This window comes from Pleurodeles waltl, chromosome 1_2, assembly GCF_031143425.1.
Source record: "Pleurodeles waltl isolate 20211129_DDA chromosome 1_2, aPleWal1.hap1.20221129, whole genome shotgun sequence".
NCBI lineage: Eukaryota > Metazoa > Chordata > Amphibia > Caudata > Salamandridae > Pleurodeles > Pleurodeles waltl.
The window spans coordinates 418,079,503-418,102,231 of record NC_090437.1 but is presented as its reverse complement, the minus strand read 5'-3'; the positions used below and the strand labels follow the sequence as shown (position 1 = coordinate 418,102,231).

Sequence of the window (22,729 nt, the reverse complement as noted above, 5' to 3'; positions counted from 1 at the left end):
GTCTATGTCTTCAAAGACCGCTATTTCTGGGGGTAGGTTATTTCTGTCTCGGCAAAATGTAGGTTTGGGCCTAAGGCCACTGGTGTTCACCTCAGTATCATGAGGAGGATTAGAAAAAATGGCTTTAAGTCTAACTTTCTACTGAAATCTAGGCACTTCAGTCTTAGTTTCAACAGGGTCTTGGACCTTAAGAGGCACGAAAGATAGACCTTTATTCATTATTTGATTTTCAAAGGTTGTAAGGGGATTTATGGACAGATTGTAAGTGTGAATGAGATCTTTAGATTCAAGCATAGTGTCATTCAGCACCTGTATGTTATTCTTCTGGTGCTGAATATACCTTGCTCCTGATACTGCTCTCTCGGGCCAACGCTTCCTCTCCCTCAGGGGTTTCCTCTGCCGAAAAAAGGTTGAACCCCAGTGTATTGTAAATTAGAGAGGGGCTGGCCTTGAATCTCTTGCTCAGAATCTGATGGTGCATCTGAAAATGTGATTAATCTTTTCCAGGATCTTGTCTGATACTGTAAACTGAAATTACTAGCATTACTGTTTTTATGGAAATCCTTCTTCAAGTAAGGATATACACTTTCCACGCTGAAATTCCTGATGTCTCTAGCAACCTTAGTAGTCTTCTGGTTAACTGTATGACTCTTAAAGTCAGCAATGTTTTTTAACACTTTCTAGTAATTGCTTAGCATCTTGAATAGTCCTATCAATAGAAATCTCCTGTTCCAAATCTTCAATCTCTTTCAGTTCGGTATCACTAATGCGTAACGCTGTTTCAACTGACAAAGGCAGCCAGTCGCTAGAGCATTTAGTGCCAACACCACTAAATTGAGTTAAATATGTTTTGTCAAAAATAAAATTTACTAGCACGTTTTTGACCTGTAAGCCAAGCGCAATTGTGTTATTATTAAGGTGTTCTAATAGCACCTGGACATGCAGCTGAGCTCTTATATTTTTTTTAAGCTGTTTTAATCTCTCAATCTTATCTAAATTATATGGTACCAGTGAAACCTGGTCCCCGCTGAGCAACGATGGATGTTCTAATAATTTTGTAATTTGGGCCTCTGTATAACTAACCATATGGGGTTAGTTATACATTGCTACACAACACTACTAACAGTGATCAAGACTATAATTACCATTGAGATTACTTATACTTTTATGTATATCAGTATTTATTACTGACATGATAGCAAAACCCCACACACCTAACCAGGTGCACATCAACTTAAGAGAAAATAAAAAAGGAGTTCACCCTAATAACCCTACTACTCCTGGATAGAAGAGAACATTTGTAGAAAATGTGATGCAATAGTAGGAAAGAATGTCATCATCAGCACACCAGTCAAACCCTAAATCAATCACGGGAAGAGCAATAAATTTCTACATTTCATTTAATGATATTTAAGCAGACATTATTCCAGCCTAGCTCAAACAATATTAGACATGCCAAAAGCCCTTCTAGACAAAATTACGTATCATATAAAACATTTAAGACAAAGAAATTATACATAAATAAACATAAACAATTATTTAACTGTTTCAATTAATCAAAGATGCACTCCGTCCTTTCACTCTCAGAAAATGAAAATGTCACTTCAGTGTGGCATCAGTCGCAGTAGATTCGCATGTTTTGCAATCGCTCGCCATCTGGTGTTGGGCCGGAGTGTTACAAGTTGTTTTTCTTCGAAGAAGTCTTTCGAGTCACGGGACCGAGTGACTCCTCCTTTTGTCTCCATTGCGCATGGGCGTCGACTCCATCTTCGATTGTTTTTCCCCGCAGAGGGTGAGGTAGGAGTTGAATTGTAGTAATAGTGCCCATGCAATGGAGTGACTAAGTATGCACCTATTTAAGGTTGAGATGATACATATATAAATAGTTGAAGGTAACTTCCAAACTGCTACAGGCTCCCGGGGAGGTGGGTGGGCACATGCGAATCTACTGCGACTGATGCCACGAACAGATGTACACTGGGTAAGTGACATTTTCAGTTCGATGGCATCTGTCGCTGTAGATACGCATGTTTTGCATAGACTAGTAAGCAGTTATCTCCCCAAAAGCGGTGGATCAGCCTGTAGGAGTGGAAGTAGTCTGAAATAATGTTCTTAATACGGCTTGACCTACTGTGGCTTGTTGTGCGGATAACACGTCTACACAGTAGTGCTTGGTGAATGTGTGAGGCGTAGACCATGTGGCTGCCTTACATATTTCTTGCATTGGGATGTTTCCTAGAAAGGCCATGGTAGCACCTTTCTTTCTGGTTGAGTGTGCCCTTGGTGTAATGGGCAGCTGTCGTTTAGCTTTAAGGTAGCAGATTTGGATGCATTTAACTATCCATCTGGCTATACCTTGTTTTGATATTGGGTTTCCTGCATGAGGTTTTTGAAATGCAATAAATAGTTGTTTAGTCTTTCTGATGTTTTTTGTTCTGTCAATGTAATACATCAATGCTCTTTTGACATCTAATGTATGTAGTGCCCTTTCAGCTACGGTATCTGGCTGTGGAAAGAACACTGGAAGTTCCACTGTTTGATTTAGATGGAACGGTGAAATAACCTTTGGCAAAAATTTAGGATTGGTCCTTAGGACGACCTTATTCTTGTGTAGTTGTATAAAAGGTTCCTGTATTGTAAACGCCTGAATCTCGCTTACTCTTCTTAGGGAAGTAATGGCGATGAGAAATGCCACCTTCCAGGTTAGGAACTGTATTTCGCAGGAGTGCATGGGTTCAAAAGGTGGACCCATAAGTCTAGTTAGGACAACATTTAGGTTCCATGAAGGAACAGGTGGTGTTCTTGGTGGTATAATTCTCCTAAGGCCCTCCATGAATGCTTTAATGACTGGTATCTTATATAGGGAAGTTGAATAGGTAGTCTGCAGGTATGCAGATATTGCTGCAAGGTGTATTTTAATGGAAGAGAAAGCCAGGTTAGATTTTTGTAAGTGAAGCAAGTAACCCACTACATGTTCTGGAGTTGTGTGTAATGGTTGTATTTGATTAATATGGCAGTAGCAAACAAACCTCTTCCATTTACTTGCATAGCAGTGCCTGGTGGATGGCCTTCTGGCTTGTTTTATGACTTCCATACATTCTTGGGTAAGTTGTAAGTGCCCGAATTCTAGGATTTCAGGAGCCAGATTGCTAGATTCAGGGATGCTGGATCTGGGTGTCTGATCTTTTGGTTGTGCTGTGTCAACAGATCTGGCCTGTTGGGCAATTTGATGCAGGGTACTACTGATAGGTCTAGCAGCGTTGTGTACCAGGGTTGCCTTGCCCAAGTTGGTGCTATTAATATGAGTTTGAGTTTGTTTTGACTGAGTTTGTTTACCAGGTAAGGAAGGAGAGGGAGAGGAGGAAAAGTGTAAGCAAATATCCCTGACCAGTTCATCCATAGGGCATTGCCTTGGGACTGTTTGTGTGGGTATCTGGATGCGAAGTTTTGGCATTTTGCGTTCTCCTTTGTCGCAAACAAGTCTATCTGAGGTGTTCCCCAGAGTTTGAAATAAGTGTTCAAAATTTGGGGGTGAATTTCCCATTCGTGGACCTGTTGGTGATCTCGAGAGAGATTGTCTGCGAGTTGATTTTGGATCCCTGGTATAAATTGTGCTATTAGGCGAATTTGGTTGTGAATTGCCCAACGCCAAATCTTTTGTGCTAGCAGGCTTAACTGCGTGGAGTGCGTCCCCCCTTGCTTGTTTAGATAATACATTGTTGTCATGTTGTCTGTTTTGACGAGAATGTATTTGTGAACTATTATTGGTTGGAAAGCTTTTAGTGCTTGAAAAACTGCTAGAAGTTCTAGGTGATTTATATGCAGTTTTGTTTGATGTACGTTCCATTGTCCTTGTATGCTGTGTTGATCGAGGTGTGCTCCCCACCCTGTCATGGAAGCATCTGTTGTTATTACGTATTGTGGCACTGGGTCTTGGAAAGGCCGCCCTTTGTTTAAATTTATGTTGTTCCACCACAGAAGCGAGAGGTAAGTTTGGCGGTCTATTAACACCAGATCTAGAAGGTGAACCTGTGCTTGTGACCATTGTGATGCTAGGCACTGTTGTAAGGGCCTCATGTGCAGTCTTGCGTTTAGGACAATGGCTATGCATGAAGACATCATGCCTAGGAGTTGTAGTACCATCTTTGCTTGTATCCTTTGTGTTGGATACATGCGTTGTATGATGGTGTTGAAATTTCGAATTCTTTGTGGACTTGGAGTGGCTACTCCTTTTGATGTGTCTATTATGGCTCCCAGGTATTGTTGTACCTTGCGCGGCAGAATTTGGGATTTTGTGAAATTGACGGTGAACCCTAGTTTGAAGAGGGTTTGTATGATATGATTTGTGTGATTTGAGCACTCTATTAACGAATGGGCCTTGATTAGCCAGTCGTCTAGATATGGGAACACATGTATTTGCTGCCTTCTTATGTGTGCAGCGACTACCGCTAGACATTTGGTAAAGACTCTTGGTGCGGTTGTTAATCCGAAAGGCAGTACCTTGAATTGGTAATGTATTCCCTTGAATACAAACCTTAGGTATTTCCTGTGCGATGGGTGTATTGGTATATGGAAATAAGCATCCTTGAGGTCTAAAGTTGCCATGTAGTCGTGTAGTTTTAGCAATGGCAATACTTCTTGTAGTGTGACCATGTGAAAGTGGTCTGATTTGATGAAAGTGTTCACTACTCTGAGGTCTAGGATTGGTCTCAGCGTTTTGTCCTTCTTTGGTATCAGAAAGTACAGTGAGTAAACTCCTGTGTTTATTTGTGTGTTTGGCACTAATTCGATTGCATTCTTTTGCAATAGTGCCTGCACTTCTATCTCCAGGAGATTGGAATGGTGTGTTGTCAAATTTTGTGCTTTTGGTGGTATGTTTGGAGGGAATTGTAGAAATTCTATGCAATAACCATGTTGGATAATTGCTAGAACCCAAGTGTCTGTAGTGATTTCCTCCCATGCTTTGTAATAATGACTTATTCTTCCCCCCACTGGTGTTGTGTGGAGGGGGTGAGTGACATGTGAGTCACTGTTTAGTAGTAGGGGTTTTGGGGCTCTGAAATCTTCCTCTATTTCTAGGGAATTGCCCTCCTCTATATTGTCCCCGAAAACCTCCTCTATACTGTCCCTGGTAACTGGACGGTGTTGCTTGTGAGGTGCTGGCTTGTGTGCTCTGACCCCGAAACCCCCCTCGAAAGGGTGTTTTACGGAATGTGCTGTAATTCCCTCTGCTCTGCGGGGAGTAGAGTGCGCCCATGGCTTTGGCAGTGTCCGTATCTTTTTTGAGTTTCTCAATCGCTGTGTCCACTTCTGGACCGAACAGTTCTTTTTCGTTAAAAGGCATATTGAGAACTGCTTGTTGAATCTCTGGTTTAAATCCAGACGTTCGGAGCCATGCATGCCTTCTGATAGTTACAGATGTATCAATTGTCCGTGCAGCTGTATCTGCAGCGTCCATGGAGGAGCGGATCTGGTTGTTGGAAATGGTCTGTCCCTCCTCAACCACTTGTTTTGCCCTATTTTGTAAGTCCTTGGGCAGATGTTCAATGAGATGTTGCATCTCGTCCCAGTGGGCTCTGTCATAGCGCGCAAGTAGTGCCTGAGAGTTTGCGATGCGCCACTGGTTTGCAGCTTGTGCTGCGACTCTCTTACCAGCTGCATCGAACTTGCGGCTTTCTTTATCTGGGGGTGGTGCATCTCCAGATGTGTGAGAGTTGGCCCTTTTCCTAGCTGCTCCTACAACGACAGAGTCTGGTGGCAGCTGTGTAGTGATGAAAAACGGGTCTGTAGGAGGCGCCTTATACTTTTTTTCCACCCTTGGTGTGATTGCCCTACTTTTGACCAGCTCCTTAAAGATTTCTTTTGCGTGCCGGAGCATACCAGGGAGCATAGGCAGGCTTTGGTATGAGCTGTGGGTGGAGGAGAGTGTGTTGAATAAAAAATCATCCTCGACCTGTTCTGAGTGGAGGCTTATGTTGTGAAATTGTGCTGCTCTAGCCACCACTTGAGAATACGCGGTGCTGTCCTCTGGTGGAGATGGCTTCGTAGGGTATGCCTCCGGACTGTTATCTGACACTGGGGCGTCGTATAGGTCCCATGCGTCTTGATCTTGGTCACCCTGGCTTATGGTGGTGTGAGCTGGGGAGTGTGATGGAGTTCGTGCTGGTGAGACGTTAATCACGGGCGGAGGAGAGGGTGGTGGGGTAACTCTTTTCACGACTTTTGGTTGTGGTGTCTGTTCAGTTTGGAACTCCAACCTTCTCTTTCTTCTAATGGGGGGAAGGGTGCTTATTTTTCCTGTCCCCTGCTGTATGAAAATACGCTTTTGCGTATGGTCCACATCAGTTGATTGTAGCTCTTCCTCAAACCTATGCTTTTGCATTTGTGAGGTTAGCGAGTGCTCTTCTGTATAAGAGCCTGATGCTGGGTCGCTTGCAGTTTGTTTCGGCACCGAAACCCTGTCTGCGTGTTTTTTCGGCTCCGAGGTGACTTTTTTCTTTTTCGGGCCGAAACCTCTCGGCGTCGATCTTCTTCGGTGCCGCTGTCTCGGCGTCGAGCCGTGTCCACACCGGCATCTCGGTGTCGGGGCTTGTCTCCAGCACTTTCTCGGTCCCGAGAAGGCTGCGTGCCGGTGTCTCGACCGGAGTCGGACGATCTCGGCACTGTTTGGGCCTTTTTCGGTGCCGACGGTCGGTCACCGAATTTATGGGTGGAGCCATGGCCTGATGGCAGTGGCGTCCCCTGGGCCTTGTAAATCTTCCTCTGTGTGGTTTTCGACGTCTTACTCACGGTTTGTGTATCGTCGAATCCTTCGGAGTCCGATTCTTGGATAGAAAAGGATCCCTCCTCTTCTTGTTCCTCGAACTCCCGGTGGGCTGTCGGAGCGGACGCCATCTGAAGTCTTCTGGCTCGACGGTCTCGGAGAGTTTTTCGGGACCGGAACGCACGACAGGCCTCGCAGGTGTCTTCGCTGTGCTCAGGTGACAGGCACAGGTTACAGACCAAGTGTTGGTCTGTATAGGGGTATTTATTGTGGCATTTGGGGCAGAAACGGAACGGGGTCCGTTCCATCGGCGTTCTTCAGCACGCGGTCGGGACGACCAGGCCCCGACGGGGGATCGAAAAACTACCCCGAAGGGCACCGGAGCTCTTCGATCTTCGATGCGGTGTTGAATCTAACTACGCCGATCCCGAACGCAACAATACCGACGAAAATCTTCCTAAATTAGCTATCTTTCCGTTCCGAAACTCGGAGCGACAGGAACACGTCCGAACCCGATGGCGGAAAAAAAACAATCGAAGATGGAGTCGACGCCCATGCGCAATGGAGACAAAAGGAGGAGTCACTCGGTCCCGTGACTCGAAAGACTTCTTCGAAGAAAAACAACTTGTAACACTCCGGCCCAACACCAGATGGCGAGCGATTGCAAAACATGCGTATCTACAGCGACAGATGCCATCGAACATATGGTTTTGATCTCTACTTTATACACTAATCCACAAAAGAAATGAGTATCTGCTCTTTCTAAATACAAAGACAAATTAAATGAAAACCGATCAAACAAATCGATCTGTCACTAACTTTGTAATGGCGGCACCCGGGCCCTGTTCAGCGGACGTATAGGTTAGCCTTAAGTCGTTGATGTGCCCCCGTTGGCTCTTCGTAAAGACATGCTGCAGTATAATGAGCCCCCACAGACAGCAAGTTTGCAGCTCAGGTATTTATCCAGAAGAATCAAACGCCTCCTTGCCTGACCTTAAGATGGCACTTGCTGTGTGAAGTAGTGGCCCATGAAGTGATGCCACATGGGATACGTTGAATGGACGCCCTGCCCAGTGCTCCTACGGAGGACTCAAGCATTCACGGTTAGCTACCTCAAGATATGTGCATGGGTCTGTGGCTGCTATGCATGGCTAGAATGACCAGGACATTTAGTGCAGCCAATGGAGCTACTTAGTGGAGCTGAACTGCTGGTCTGGAGAGGTGCCTAGAATTCTCGCAACCTGTGGGACCCTGCAAGGCCTGATAGTGCTGGAGCTGAGGTGGCCCTTGAGGCCCTAAACTATAAACCTTTTGTTATGGCAACTATTTGGACACAACAGGAAAGGAAACAGAAATTAGGATGATTAGGGGAGGTGTTCACCCTCTCTGAGGCATATAGCTCTATGCCGCCGAAAAAGCTTCGAACAAGCAGAGTATCCACGTATTTCCCCTCATCGGAAACCCATGCCATGCCCTCACCCACCACTATAGGGGTCACATGGCACTCACAAAGGAGGATCTGCTTTCCTCCCTCCAGGACTTTAAACATGAACTGCACGAAGAATTAAAGGGGGACCTGACCAACTCTCTGACTCAACTTGAATCAGACATCAAAGCTAGGTTCTCTGTCATTCAAGAAGACATCGATTCTGTGGGCACAAGCACCCTGGACCTTTAGTCCAGGGTGCAGAAAATGGATATTGCTCAGCTATAAATGAAGAAACAGCTGCTTCTATTCGATTGCAAATGCAAGCCCCACTACTGAAGTGTGAAGAGGTTGAGAATAGATTGTGCAGCGAGAACATACGCATCCGCAATCTTGAGGAAGGAGCAGAAGGCCCAGACCTGGAAGTCTATGTGGTGGGCCTATTTGCTGAGATTTTGGGAGATACTAACCTTAAGATCAAAGTTGAAAGAGTCCATTGAGTGGGTGCTGAAAATGCCACCGGAGGCAGTCACGCGGTGATGTGCTAGTAAAACTGCATTCCTTTAAGACGAAAGAAGCGATCCTCTGAGTGGCATGGTTGAAAGCAGACATCTTCTTTCAAGTCACCACATGCTCCCTCTTCCAGGATATAGCCCTGGCAACCTTAGCCCGCAGACAACAATTAAGATCTGCTACTGACAAACTGAGGCAAGAACGCATTTGGTACATGTAGACATACCGATTTGGTCTGGTGTTTGAATATCGCGATACCACTCACCATGTTACCGATCTACAATCTGCAGCTAAGATTCTTGACATCCCACTCTCCAGTGATCATTACCAAGAGGAAAGAGCAAGCTCTCATCCCCTCATGTCAGTCAGAGACCAGTTGTGCCCGCAGAGACGAAAAGGTGACACTTCAGAGACTATTCATCTTTGCTGAGCAAGCTTCCTTCTACAAGGGACTTAAATGATTTGACGGAACCAGAGAATTAGTCTCTGCAAAAACCCTGCAACCCTGACGGGGGTGTGTGACGTTACCTTCACTGTTAGCGAGTGGCACACTGACCCTAATGGAACTCTACATGGGCATGTACGGACGAGATCGTCGTACGGAGATGTGTTTCAGACAGCCCCGCACCGCTTGAACATGAATAGCTTCTAAAGCTGTTTCTTGTTTTTCGATATCATGATCTGTAAAGGAAGCAGTGCCGTGTCATGCAAGGAGGGGGGAATGGGAAGGAATTAAGAGAAGTATGGTGCTTCCTAATGTTAGAGGGACTGAGGAGAGACAACCATTCCACAGGCCGGGCCCACAGTTAAGGAACCCAGCGACAGACCATGTTAAACCCACATTACTATGGTAAGCACTACACTGTCTTGGAACATTAAAGGCCTCAATTTACCCAATCAATGCCACAGATTATGGAAATACCTGTCGAGCCAACAATATGATGTGGTAGCACTCAAGGAGACACATCTTAAACAAGGGGATTAACATAGGCTGCATCACAAAATCTACCCTATTGTGTACAAATTGGGTAGCACTACTTTTTCACTCCTCCCTAGGCTTCTCCCCAGATGATTATAAATGTGACAAAGATTGAAGACTTATCATAGTGAAGGGTCGTCCTGCAGGGTGACTCTGTATTTATGCTTCGGTCTATGTCCCTAATGTTAACCAGGCCCCCTTTATCCAGACATTTTTGACACTGTTGGGAGATTTTGCCGAGGGGGAGATTATCCTGATAGGAGACTTTAACCTCACATGGAATTTGACTATGGATAGCACCCATCCCCATAGATTGCTCACAGGGTGCTTTTCTAAAGAGCTAAAGAATGATCTACAGACTGTACGACTTATAGACGCCTGGAGGACGCTACATCCCACCACTAAAGACTATTCCTTTTTCTCTCATAACCATTGAGGATTGACTATGGTTTCCTCCGCCAGTCGCTCAAGCCAGCACTACTCACAGCTTCCTTTCATCCCATCACCATCTCTGATCACGCCACACTACAGTTAACCATGGATTGCCCCCGTCCCCTTCCAGGCTGCATCACTGGTTCTGCCCGCAGCCCTGATAAGGGCTCGCCTCCTTCAAGACAAACTCCGTAAAGACATTAGGGACTTTAAATTGAATCCCTCACAGGACACTAGTCCCTCTACCACCTGGGATACATTCAAAGAGTTTATTAGAGGGAACTGCATTGCTCTAGTATCAACACTTAATAAGCAAAGAATGAAAGATTGGTTAACATTCGAGGCAGCACTTAGGAAGGTCGAGCAAGCATACAAACAGCAACCAGCACTTCTGCAGCGGAGAGTCACAACACTTAGAGGGAAATTAAATGAGATCTATAGCAACAGGGCTGACTATACACTATTACGACTTTAAGGCTCCTTCTACAAACATGACAATAAAGTAGGACCAAGACTGGTGAGACAACTCAGAATTAAATGGGAAAGGGAGTATATAGGAGATATACTGACAGATAATGACAAAGTAGCAACCTCTGATATGGAGAAAGCCCTCACCTTCAGCAAATTCTTTGCACAATCGTACTCTGCCACTCCTACAAATGCTCAGACCCAAAGGCAATAGACGCTGTGCATCTCCCACAAGTGACTGCAGACCAAAACAAGCTTCTAGCCATGCCAATTTGAACTGACGAAGTTCATGAAGTCATTAAGGCCTTGAAACCCGATAACTCACTGGGACCAGACGGGTATACAGCCCTTTTCTATAAAACATTCAGCTCCAACCTCATCTCACATCTGTTTTTCCTTTTTAACTATACGATCCAGTCAGGGGCAGTCTCACGCACGATGGGCATAGCCCTTATCTTGATAATTCCCAAGCCAGGGATAGACGTTTGCTCCTGTGGCTCCTACCGCCCCATAGCTTTACCTAATTTGGATGTCGAACTCTACACAAAGATATTGGCCTCCAGATTAGAGGACCGCATGCCAGAGTTGATCCATCCAGATCAATCAGGCTTTATTAAAAGTAGGCAGACACATGGCAATCTGAGAAGGGTTGTCCACTTGTTTGAAAAGGCAATGAAGAAAAAGATACCGGCTATACTATTGGCCCTAGATGCAGAGAAAGCCTTTGACTGAGTGGATTGGCCCTTCCTCTTTCCCACTACACTCCGGGTTGGCTTCTGCAACCGAATTAGTGCCATGATCTAGGCCAATTAAGCCTCCCCCCGCTCTAGGGTGATGGTCAACGGGGTGGGTTCTGGCTTTTTTAGGCTCCAAAGAGGAACAAGACAGGAGTGCCCCCTTTCTCCATTATTATTCACTCTCAGTATGTAACCTCTTTACGTGATATGCCGGATATTTAGGGACTGCCATTTGGATCGCAGCTCTAAAAAAATGTCCCTCTTTGCAGACAACATTCTCTTGACCCTGGCTTCTCCACAGTTGTCATTAGAGGCTCTACAGAGAGAACTACAAATGAGTGAAGTGGTGGCGGGTTTTCCAGACTTTCATTTATATTTTAAGGCATCTCAACTATGAGTAATATCTGAATCATCCTTACGGAAGTCAGACAAGCACTGGCTCTATATAGACAGGGCGGAGGTGGGCAAATACATCAGGGATGTCCTGTGGAAACCGAAGGCAGACAGACCACCCAATGCCTATCTGAGCAAACCCACCGTGACAACACATAAAATTTGGGATGAGGTAATTCTTACGCGTAGTTGGTCTACCCCTCCCGCTTTACGCTAATTCACTTTAAATCAGCCTTTCTTCCTACACTGCACCCGGAACCCTTTGATGCTTGGAGGAAGGGAGGTTGTCTCACCATAGCTGATTTATTCCATGGTTGGGACATTAGCTCTTTTGAACACTGTCAAAGGGACTTGCATATTCCCCCCACAGAACGCTTTTGCTACTTGCAACTAAAGCATTGGGTCCTTCAACCCGACGTCAGGGAAGCAGCTACTAGAGATCTAACCCTCCAATGAAAAGTTTGCAAGAAGGGCAGGGACATCTAGGGGCTGTATACCCTTTCTGTAGTCCCTCCTGCTATCTTCTTACACACTCCCCGCAACCCAGATACAAAAGCTTTTGGGAGCAGGTACTTGGCTAGGATATATCAGAAGTCAGCTGGAGTAAACTTTGGAAAGATATTCCTCACTTTAACCGTTTCACTGGCATGCGAGAAGTCCATTATAGACAATTGTTTTATTGGTATCTATATCCCACTAAACTCAAACATATGTTTCCTGGCACATCAGATCTCTGCGGAGTGTTGGAGAGGTTTTAGTCTAAGGGAAGACTTTCTATATATTTGGTGGGACTGACCTGACTATTCGCCCATTTTGGTCTGAAAATCTTGCTCAGAACAAGGAGATCTTGGGGTACCTGAATCCTGATACCACTGTTTTTCACTATTAGGTTTAAGGGACAACACCCTAAAGCGTCAACCCAAGGGGGACATAGCCATTCTGTGGCTATGCTTGGGAGGTGCTAGTTGCCGTGGCAGCCTCATGGAAGAAAAAAGGGGCGCCATCACTTTCGCATTGGCATGCCAGACTTTGGCAGGCAAGTACAATGGAACGGATAACCAACATATTTCTAGACAATAATAAAAGGTTTGGGCGTGATTGACAAAGGTTAACTTAGACCAAAAGTCTAAGTTTAGACCTAAAGTCTAACTTTACTCATAGTAAAATTAGACTTTTGGTCTAGGTTTGGACTTTTGGTCTAAACTTAGACTTTTGGTCCAAGTTTTCATTTGTGAATCAGGCCCTTTGAATTTATTTGGGGCCCCATTGTGTTATATCTATCTCGAGGCCTCCCCCTCAGTGCTTGCCCCTCCAGCACGAGAGCGCTCCACCTCTTCCAATTTTTAAAGAGGGGCAATGACGAGGCATTGGACACAGAGGCAGCCCCTTAGAGGTCAGATGTTTTATAGTCCCCCCATACCAATGCTTTTATCTCTTGATGCTACCGCTAACATGTTTCACAGATGCCTAAGTTGTTTTTACTGTACAGCCCTGTTCTTTTTATTTCCTGTTCTTGATTTTTGGATTCGGGGTGGTTTATCTTCAGACATACTCGTTCAAGCAATTCATGATGTTTCAAATTCTTGTCCATATTTCGAATTATGTAGAATACTAACTCAGTATATAAGGGATACCCAAGTGTCTTAAGGCCGCATGTACAAAGCATTTTTCCAGTCGCAACTGGCACGATTTACAGAATTGTCCTGTTTGCGACTACAAAAATACTTTTTGGAATGTACAAAGCCCTAATTGTTTTTAATTAACTTTTTGAACCTGGTTTAACATATTGCCTCAATCTTTTTAAATCCCACTGCACTGGTTAGGAACATTTTATCAAAGTTTTTAAACGTATTTAAACCAAACCCTACAATAAGCTTAAATAAACTATTTTACTACTTCAACTTCCTTCCAAAGAACAAGATAATGATAAAAGAAGTCTACATGTGGGAATGCTTAAATAAATGCTAGCACATTAACCAAAAATCAGCGTAAAATTAAAAAATATGGATTAAATTATGTGTAGTACTTTTTTTAAAAATTATTTCCACATCACAAAAAGTTAAACCGTTTTAGCACTAAAGGTTCTCAAATCGAAACAAACTGATAACTTGCTCTAAAGTCATTCAGTTCATTTTTTGCCAGTGTTAAATCATGCAAAACAATTTATAAGTCTAATACAAGAAACTGTCTACCTTTATTAATATCAGAGGGTGAGAACATACTATATTATTATAAAGAATATTATACGTATTCCAATTTGAAAAGGATAATTGGAATCATAATTTAAAGAATCACCTTTAGAAGTTTCTAGGTCATTGTATTCGGAGATAGCTCCACACACAGCAATCCGTCCATACATTTTCATCTGCAGCAAAGCAATGCTTGAAAATTCTCCACCCACCTAAAAAGAAATGACATAAGAAATGGCATAAGTGAAAGTTAAGTGTATTACAAGAACTCCAGTTACACACAAATCAGGCATGTCTCATATTCTACATGGACATGGAGGGGGCCTTTGGCTAAATGCAGAGGAAATGTGCTCAAACACGTTAGTTGCCACACATGAAAACCAGAGTATAAATCAGCACTAATAAGAGTGGAAAAAAATCAATTCAGCTATAAAAAGAAGAAAACCAGCACATGGCCTGGAGATGATTGTTACAATTTGGTGATACTGAAACCACACCAGTAAGTATTGCTCAATCAATTGAATGTAGTATATTTACCATCTGCCATAAAGGCATAAAATATAGGGGACGATTCACAATGAAAAACCTTAGATGAGTAATCTACAAAATGCATAAATGTTCATTTACTGATATGCATAAATTAGGACTTTTACCTAATTTACTTACTTATTCATTGTCTTTTTGCATTCTATAAAACTATGCAGTGCATAAAGTATGGACATAACTGCCAGGTATTCCTGTGTTTTAGTGACAAGTCTGTTTTACTGATCACTGCCTGCACACTAACTGCAAATTTATTTTAGATTTTGTGGCCTATACATTACTATTATTCTATTACATCACATCTGTTCCTAAATGGGACCTTGCAAAATATTGCATGCATTGGTGTACTACTGTGCATTTTCTACAAAGTTTGTGCAAGTTCCACTTGAGTGTAAGCTAGGATGATGTGGTAAGTGTATTACAATAGCAGGGCAAAATCAACTCAGGTATAAATATATTACTTCTCATTGTTTACCAAATTTGCATTGTTGAACCTTTACCATTGTCAGGCAAACCCTTGGACACACCCTACTTCAGCACATCTATAGATTATATGTATGTAAGGTACAATTACATTGTATGAACAGAGATTGATTGTCTTCTGTTTTCGTGGATAATGGTCTCTTTATGAGTACATTAAAAACAAATTTCAGGGACAATCCCATCAGCCTGGAATATCAGTATGACACACCTCAAAAAGTAATAACCCCTGTATGTATTTGATTGCATTACTTGCCTGCGGACAACAAGCAAATGAAACACTGAAATAACTACCGGGCTCATTAGCTCCTCACACTCTCTGTAAATTGCAGTATTTAAACAAGCATTTGCAATGCAATGGTCTCATGTTTGCTTGAGTCAGAACTATTACGTTTTAAACTCCTAACCAGACTTTTCTTGCCACATAAACTGAAAAGTAAAACATTTTCATATAAGCGAGCCGACGGCCGCCATGAGGGCGAAGCAGACACACAAAGGAAAACAGACATTCGCTCGCAGTGAAACGTATTGGCAAAAGTGTAATTATCCATGTAGCTGGCAAAAGTGCAATCATCCATATAACAGGGTCGATGTCATGCAAAGAGCTCGACTACTGCCCAGCGAGATCATGCTGCCCACGAAATAAAGAGAAAAAGTAGTCCAGAAACCATACAGAAAACATAGAGCCTCATATGTTTTCAGTAGTTGGCCGGTGCGCTCGAGGAGGGCAAGCCCACGAACCAACCAAACTGATGAGCGTGGTTAAAAGCCCATAGAAAGATTACACCATGGACAAAGCGCCTTGTGCGCTTGACAGTAAAAAGGACAAAAGTAGAGCTAAAAAAGAGCACATGCGTGTCTGAGGAGTTATTTATTTAGCAACTTGTTTGCACCTCAATGCATAGTGTCCTCTTGGTTTCATGCATTAAATAGGCCGTGAGTGTGCAAAGCTTCATTGCAAAGGTGGGTATCGTTTTAAAACAACACTGTATCAGCTTTTGGTAGTTGTGAAAAATAGAGAGAGGAAAAGAACTTGTATGGAATGGAGATGAACATGATCTGACAAGTGATGGGCTACGAGTGACAGACATGGATGCAGTGGCAATGTTTGAGGACAGAGATATCATGAAACAAGTAGTACTACACTTGAAGCAAGCAAGCATGCTTTTTATGTGTAAATGATTTCCTCTAGCAAACACTGTAGGGCTCATCAGTGAATGGGTGGCTAGACTACTGTAGCAAGAGCTGCTTTAGAATATTGTTGCAGCCTTAAAGCAGTGGTTGCCACTAGTATACCATTTTCTAACAAGATGTAAGGAGGGCCAGTCTCTAAAATAAAGTTAACCTGTCAGAACGGAAGAAGTTTGGGAAAGAAACTGCAGTAAGAATCAACAAGTGACACAGACTGCTTTCAGAAGTCATTGTTGTGGTCTTGTTTCAGCATCCCTTCAAAGGTACAGATCATCCCAGTAGTATGGGGAGCTGAGAATTTTCCATTTCACGTTTAAGTCTATGTGTGGCATACATACTGCTTAGAAGTCATAGACATGGCATGGGCATGAAGATAGTTACAAATGTGATTCTTTCAAATATTACAGTAGCCTGAAATGATGAGGAGAGAAGTAAAGGCAGATGCAGAGACTGATGAAGAGATTGACTGGTGGCGGAGAGAGACATTACCAGCTTGACAACACATCAGCTCCTGCATCCCAGGGTCTAGTCACTGATGATTGGTAAGACTGTACCACCTGCACCACCAGAGATAGATGATGAAACCAGTCATAGGTGAAATAACAGTGAAATAAATATGTTAGTGATAAGAAAAGAACAGTCACTCCTTGTTATTCAGCTTATCTATATGCCATTAATAGGTCAGTTGCACAAACAATGTCAGCAAGCTAGAAGAGGATATGCATCTTCTTAAATCTGGCCTATTAAGTATTCAAAAGCCCTGCCTGTGCAAGTGCAGATCCTGGAAATTTCGATCAAGGTCTGGATTCAGGAAACACATCCACACATCTGTGAGTTGCGGCAAAATGCCCCTAACAATGTATGGCGGCAGTTTAGGAGTTTACAACTACAGATTCACGATCACAATCGGAGCCTGCGAGCTTATGGAGAGCAGGAAAAAAACACAGGTTCTGCAGTAGCCGTTTCAGGCTGGACATCCATGCATGCTAGAGAAGACTGCGCATTGGCTTTCATCTGCAACATGGATAGAGATATAAAGCCAGATGATGCCATTAGGCTCCTGCCCCTGCACTCACCCATGTCTCCAGTTGAAAGGGCACAGACATGTAAAGGCCTTGAAAGGGCATTCATGTTAATGTTCAGAGTTTTTAAGTACTTTATTATATGAGTTAGTGAAAATAATTTACAATAAAAGAGTTTATAATGAAAATGGTGAGACATAAAACCTTAATAAAATCTGAGATAGTCTATAAATTATTTAATTTCCTTCTTTTGAGGCGTTCTTTAAGGTATGCATATTTGGCCAAATTCTTGTATGTTTCCTTTGACACATAATTGCATATCTTCTGCAATTACTCTAGCAGTTTTTAATGGAACATCGGGTGTAAACACTTCTTATGATACTTCAGTAATGTAGGGTACATACAGAGAATGGCTTCTTCCATTTCCATAGACATTAAGGCTTCACCTTTTTCTCAGACGCTGTCCACGATGCTTCAAAATGATGCAGAGGAATATTTAGTGATATAAACCTTAAGAATGCCTTTTTTGTTTGTGGGTGAATTGTTGAGTTCAAATAAGGTTGTCTTTTTGGCGGATGTTTTTCTTGATTAAGTATTTTCTCTTTTACTTATCCATCCTTGAAGATGATGGTAAATTATATTAATTCAACAGAATTTTGTATTGAATATAAGAAAAACATTTGCAAAAATCCGATTGAAGTTAATTCCTTTTTAAAATGGTTTTGAAGCATTCTTTATTAGAGGTTATGCAATCACAAACATACTTAAGGCTGTTGATGTTGTTAGAGGGAATGAATAATAGAAGGCCCAGCTCTATTCATAATAAAGATTTGAACATGGAGGTTCTTAGGTTAAATATGCCTAAAACAATGATAGTGGTTTAGTGATTTTGAAAGTAATTGTTTATCCAGGCACCCCCTGTATTTCCTACAAAAATGTTTAATCATCCTACAAACATATATGGTTTTATTGGAGCAAATGAACAATATAGGTGTTCCATGTGAGTTTATTGTTGATTTCCTGGATGATTCTATGATTTTCAAGGACAAAGTTGAATTTTGATTTATCACATCTAAAACACGATGTTTGTCTTTATGTAATTTATCTTTAGCCCAAGTTGTTAATTCGTTGAAGTCGATGTAGTTGTCACTCTGTTCAATTCAAAATCTTTATTTCGACCCAATGGCCATAAAAGAGTATAAAATAATAACCGGAACAGTCTCTGCCAGAACAGGAACAGTTGCAATCTCACCTTATCACTTAGTTTCCTAAGGGCAAAATCTAACAGTGACGGGTGCAAAGAAGTACTAACTGGGAGATTATTTAGGCTCCTTATAAAACGATTTTCAACCGTTTCAAGGGACCTAACTTCTGAGTGCCCCCTAACTCTATCTGTGTAGCTGATACAACCACTAGGTCACCTGCATAAATTAAGGGTCTCATTTTCAATCTTATGATGCAGGGCACAGGGCAGCACCACAGGCCTTTTTACTGTGCGGCCCTACGTCAAAAGAAGAGGGCAGGAATGCACTGTACCTATAAGATACCGCGCATTCCTATCTTTTCAGCCAGTGCAGTCGGTCCCCAACGCAGGCACCATTGCCAGGTGGTCTGTGTTGCAGGCATGATTATTTTTGTGCAGGTAATACGTTTGTTTTTGTGCAAGAAGGGGCACCCTCCTGTACAAAAACAATCACAAGAGGTGTTTTCCTCGTTCTATGTGTGCTGGAGAAAGCAGCATACATGGAAGGAGGAAAAAATGAGGAGAACATTTCTCCTTGTTACACCTGCTCTGAGAATGGGAAAGTTTTGGTACTGCCCCAGATTTACGCTACGTTGGAAATCGGGGGCAGTGTCAAAAACCATGGGTGTTAAGGGGGAATACCCGCCGTAATGCCCATGGAACACATCCCTATCGTAGTGTGAGGCAATGCAGCGTCTTGAGCTGCGTTGCCTCACTCTATATCTACAAGGCCATGAAAAGCCACGCAGGGTGGCTTTACAAGGTCTTGTAGATATGGCTCTGAAGTGTGCACTACAGGAGCATCAAAAAAGTGACTCTCAGGTGGTGCACAGGGACTTGTAAATAAACCCCTAAGTGAGTAATCCGAGTCTACTCCTGGAGTGTGGTGTGTGATATAGTCTCAGATACTGCTAATATAAGGATGGTACACAATAAGTAGAATTTCCAAAGTGTTTTATAGATTTTAAAAATTGTAAGACTATTGTTCAATTTATGTTAAGGCAAACTGAGCTAATTTGAGTTGGTATGTTTGCTGTTAATTCCAACTGCTTTCTTGATGATTACTGTTGATTTTAAATATTGTTTATGATATAATAAAGTACATTTCGATAAGCACATGGGGTGCCTTTCTGGACTTTCTCAAAACATTTTGGAGGGTCTTCGCAAAGGTAACTTACACTTGTGAGTAAGGTACATGTGTAAATTTACTGTTACACGTTTGATTAGATTTACTGCTTTTGGCTATTCGCCATTTATGAGTATAAAATTGCTCAAAAGTATGGACTGACATATCTCCTCCCCTTTTAAACACGGGGTGCAGCCAAATCTACGATTGTGCTTTACTACTGCAAAAAGGAGCAGTACTAAGTCCAGCAACACACATGGTCAACCACTGATTCTGTGATCCACTCAACACTCTTCCATTCAAAATAATGCAGGCATAAAATAGAACCCCTAGGAAACAATGTTAAATTCAAATAATTAGCTTCACTTTTAAAATATACATAAATCAAATTGAATGTTAAAAATTTACATTTTAATAATACAAATTATTACATGCTAAAATATTTTAATAATATTAATATTTAAAAATTAATTTCAGTTGTTTCTATATATACCATTTTATAATTTTCAATAGTAAGTCATGATATTTAAATTAATTAAGTATTCAATTCAAAATTAAGTTAATTTTGATGTAGCATTTGTTTTATGTTGCACTGTATTTAAAAAAAATATATAAAATTAATTAAAAATAATATTTAACACTAAAATATTTGTACTTTTTTTCTTAATGTTCAGTAATCTTTTTACATGTTACCTATACTTTATCATGGGATATCTCCACCCCTTTAGAGCAGGGTGAGTGCCTGCTTCGTTAACTGATTCTGGCAACCAGGACTCATATATGTATAGTGACTTGGGCTAGCTGATGTCAATAGAATCTTGCCCTTTCATTAAAATCGCTGGGAGTGGATTTTAAACATATAAGGGCAGATTTAACCGCATCACTTTTTGTGACGGTCCGGTGGCGCTAACTTCTGCTCCATATTTACAAGGAGGTGTAACGCCACTTTTTTTTGTGGTGTTATGCCTCCTTGGCAATATGGGGCCCTCCGAAGCAGTTTTCTGCATCAGAGGGGCGTGCAATGGGTGTTGCTGTGGGCATTCCACCGCAACACCCATTGCTTTTGCCTCAGATTTACGAGAAGGAATGCTTTTATTCCTCCTCGTTTTTTGCTTTTTCTATATGTGCTGCATTTATTCATTGCAAGGCCTCACCATGCATTCTGCAGCACGCATAGAAGAAGCAAAATGCCATGGATGATTGCTTATGTGCAGGATGGTGTCCATTCCTGCACATAAACAATCATTCCAAAATGACGCTTTGGTACGTCTATGTGTGCTGCATTTTGCATAGAAGTGTAAAATCGCCATAATAGATGGGACACCTTACTGCACATAAACAATCTATCCCCTCAACGCAGACACCCTTACACTATGGTGCAAGGATGCCTGCGTTGGTGCAGGCAGCTTAATTTAGGGAAACGCAGGGTTGCGCCATATTCCACTAAATTCGGCACATTCCTACATTTCAAAAGTGCTGCTATTTCTAGTGCAGCACCGCGCTGCGCCACTTTGGCTTAAATCAGGGCCATGGACCTTCAGTGTGTATAGGGCAGATTTCCAGGGCCTAAAGAATACAGGGACATGTGGGCTGTTCCTAACACAAGTATTGTTTGTTGTCCCTAGAATCTTGGTTAACGGATACTACTGCGGCCTCAATAAATGCCTAGAAACTCCTTTAGTCATTAAATCTCAATGGGTTGTGAACACAAACAGTCAAGACCTACTCCTGGAGTGTGGTGTATGGTATAGTCTCAGACACTGCTAATGTTTGAATGACACACAATAAGTAGTTTGCTCAAATAGTTTTATAAATGTAAACAATTGTAAGAGTATTATTCAGTTAGTAGTATGGCAAACTGAGCTATGTGAGTTGTTATGCTCGCTGTTAACTGCTTGCTCGATGATTACTGTTGAGTTTAAATACTGAGCTTATGACAGTAATTCGCAAGACTTCCTTGAACTATTTACCTCACTAAACGTTGTTTGTAGAAAGTCCAAAACATAGTAAGGGCCACATATTAGACCATCAATGAAATCTGATTAATTCCCATGATAGGAAAGGTTCAGATTGTGCCATTAGTTTAGCGATACCATTTAAATACTAGTGTTCAAAGCATTGAGGTATGAGCCTGGCTCGAAAATGTATCCCTTGCTCAAGTTGTTCTCTGCCCAAATCAATGTCCAACACTGACAGGGGAAATAACTTTGCTCTGTCTGTATTGCATGCCCCTGCACTCCATTGAGCATGAGAAGTAGGGAGATGTTTTACATTTCTACCCAAGGTTAATGGCATAATAATTCTGAGAATTGAAAGACAATACACCCTCCCACCTAACAGAAGCAATTTAGGGCTAGATGTATCAAGCATTTTTGCAGGCGCAAATGGTCCCATCGGGCCGTTTACAACCGCAAAAATGCATTTTAGTATGTATGAATACCAATTAGCAATTTGGTAAATTGGGATTGTGACTACATAGCGATTTGGTATTTGGTCCCACGGACTACTAGCTGCTCTTAAAAAATGTTTCATTTTTCTTTTTTATACGCATCCAATTTTCCTTTATGGAAAACGGGCTGCATTTAAAAAAGAAAAAAAGATTACTTTATTTAAAAGCAATCACAGACATGGTTGTCTGCTGAGCCCAGCAGGCCACCATCCCAGTGACTTTAGCATTTCCTAATGGGTAGCAAATTGCGACCAACCTCATGAATATTAATGAGGTAGGTTGCTTTGCAACTGATTAGGAAACGTAAAATAAATCTCCATGAGTTTCATACCTTTGAATAGTAATTCCCTAATTGCGATTCGCAGGGAATCACAATTAGGGAATCGCAATTTAATAAAATTATATATCTGGCCCTTAGACTCTTACAGAATTACCCAGGAATGGATAATCATTTTAATAAATGGCTGCAGACCATTTTGAACCCCTGGACAAATGGACTACCCATGGCCGTAATAAAAATGAATCCTGATAAATAAAGAATGACACTGACTCCACTGTTTAGCAATGTGATCATCAGTGGTCAAATTCTTCCCTCCAAAAAAGGTCCTATTGTCCAACAAAATACACAAATGAAGACCTAGACCATAATCCAATGCAACTACTGTTTAATTGCCTCGCTAGATGAAGAAGGGAACATTTTCACAAAACATCTTTTAACTCACTTATCTCAATGTGCCACAGAGAAACAGATTATAAAGTATCTTCAGTGTTCAAC

General features: G+C 42.1%; 1 protein-coding gene across 1 annotated transcript in view; it reads right to left on the bottom strand.

Moving 5' to 3' along the window:
- Positions 1 to 22,729, bottom strand: part of PTGR1 (prostaglandin reductase 1) — a 284,796-nt gene that overhangs the window by 51,619 nt on the left and 210,448 nt on the right. The window contains exon 8 of the mRNA XM_069240499.1: positions 14,007 to 14,112. Coding sequence (XP_069096600.1) covers positions 14,007 to 14,112 — 106 coding nt within the window. The remainder of the gene's footprint in view (positions 1 to 14,006; positions 14,113 to 22,729) is intronic.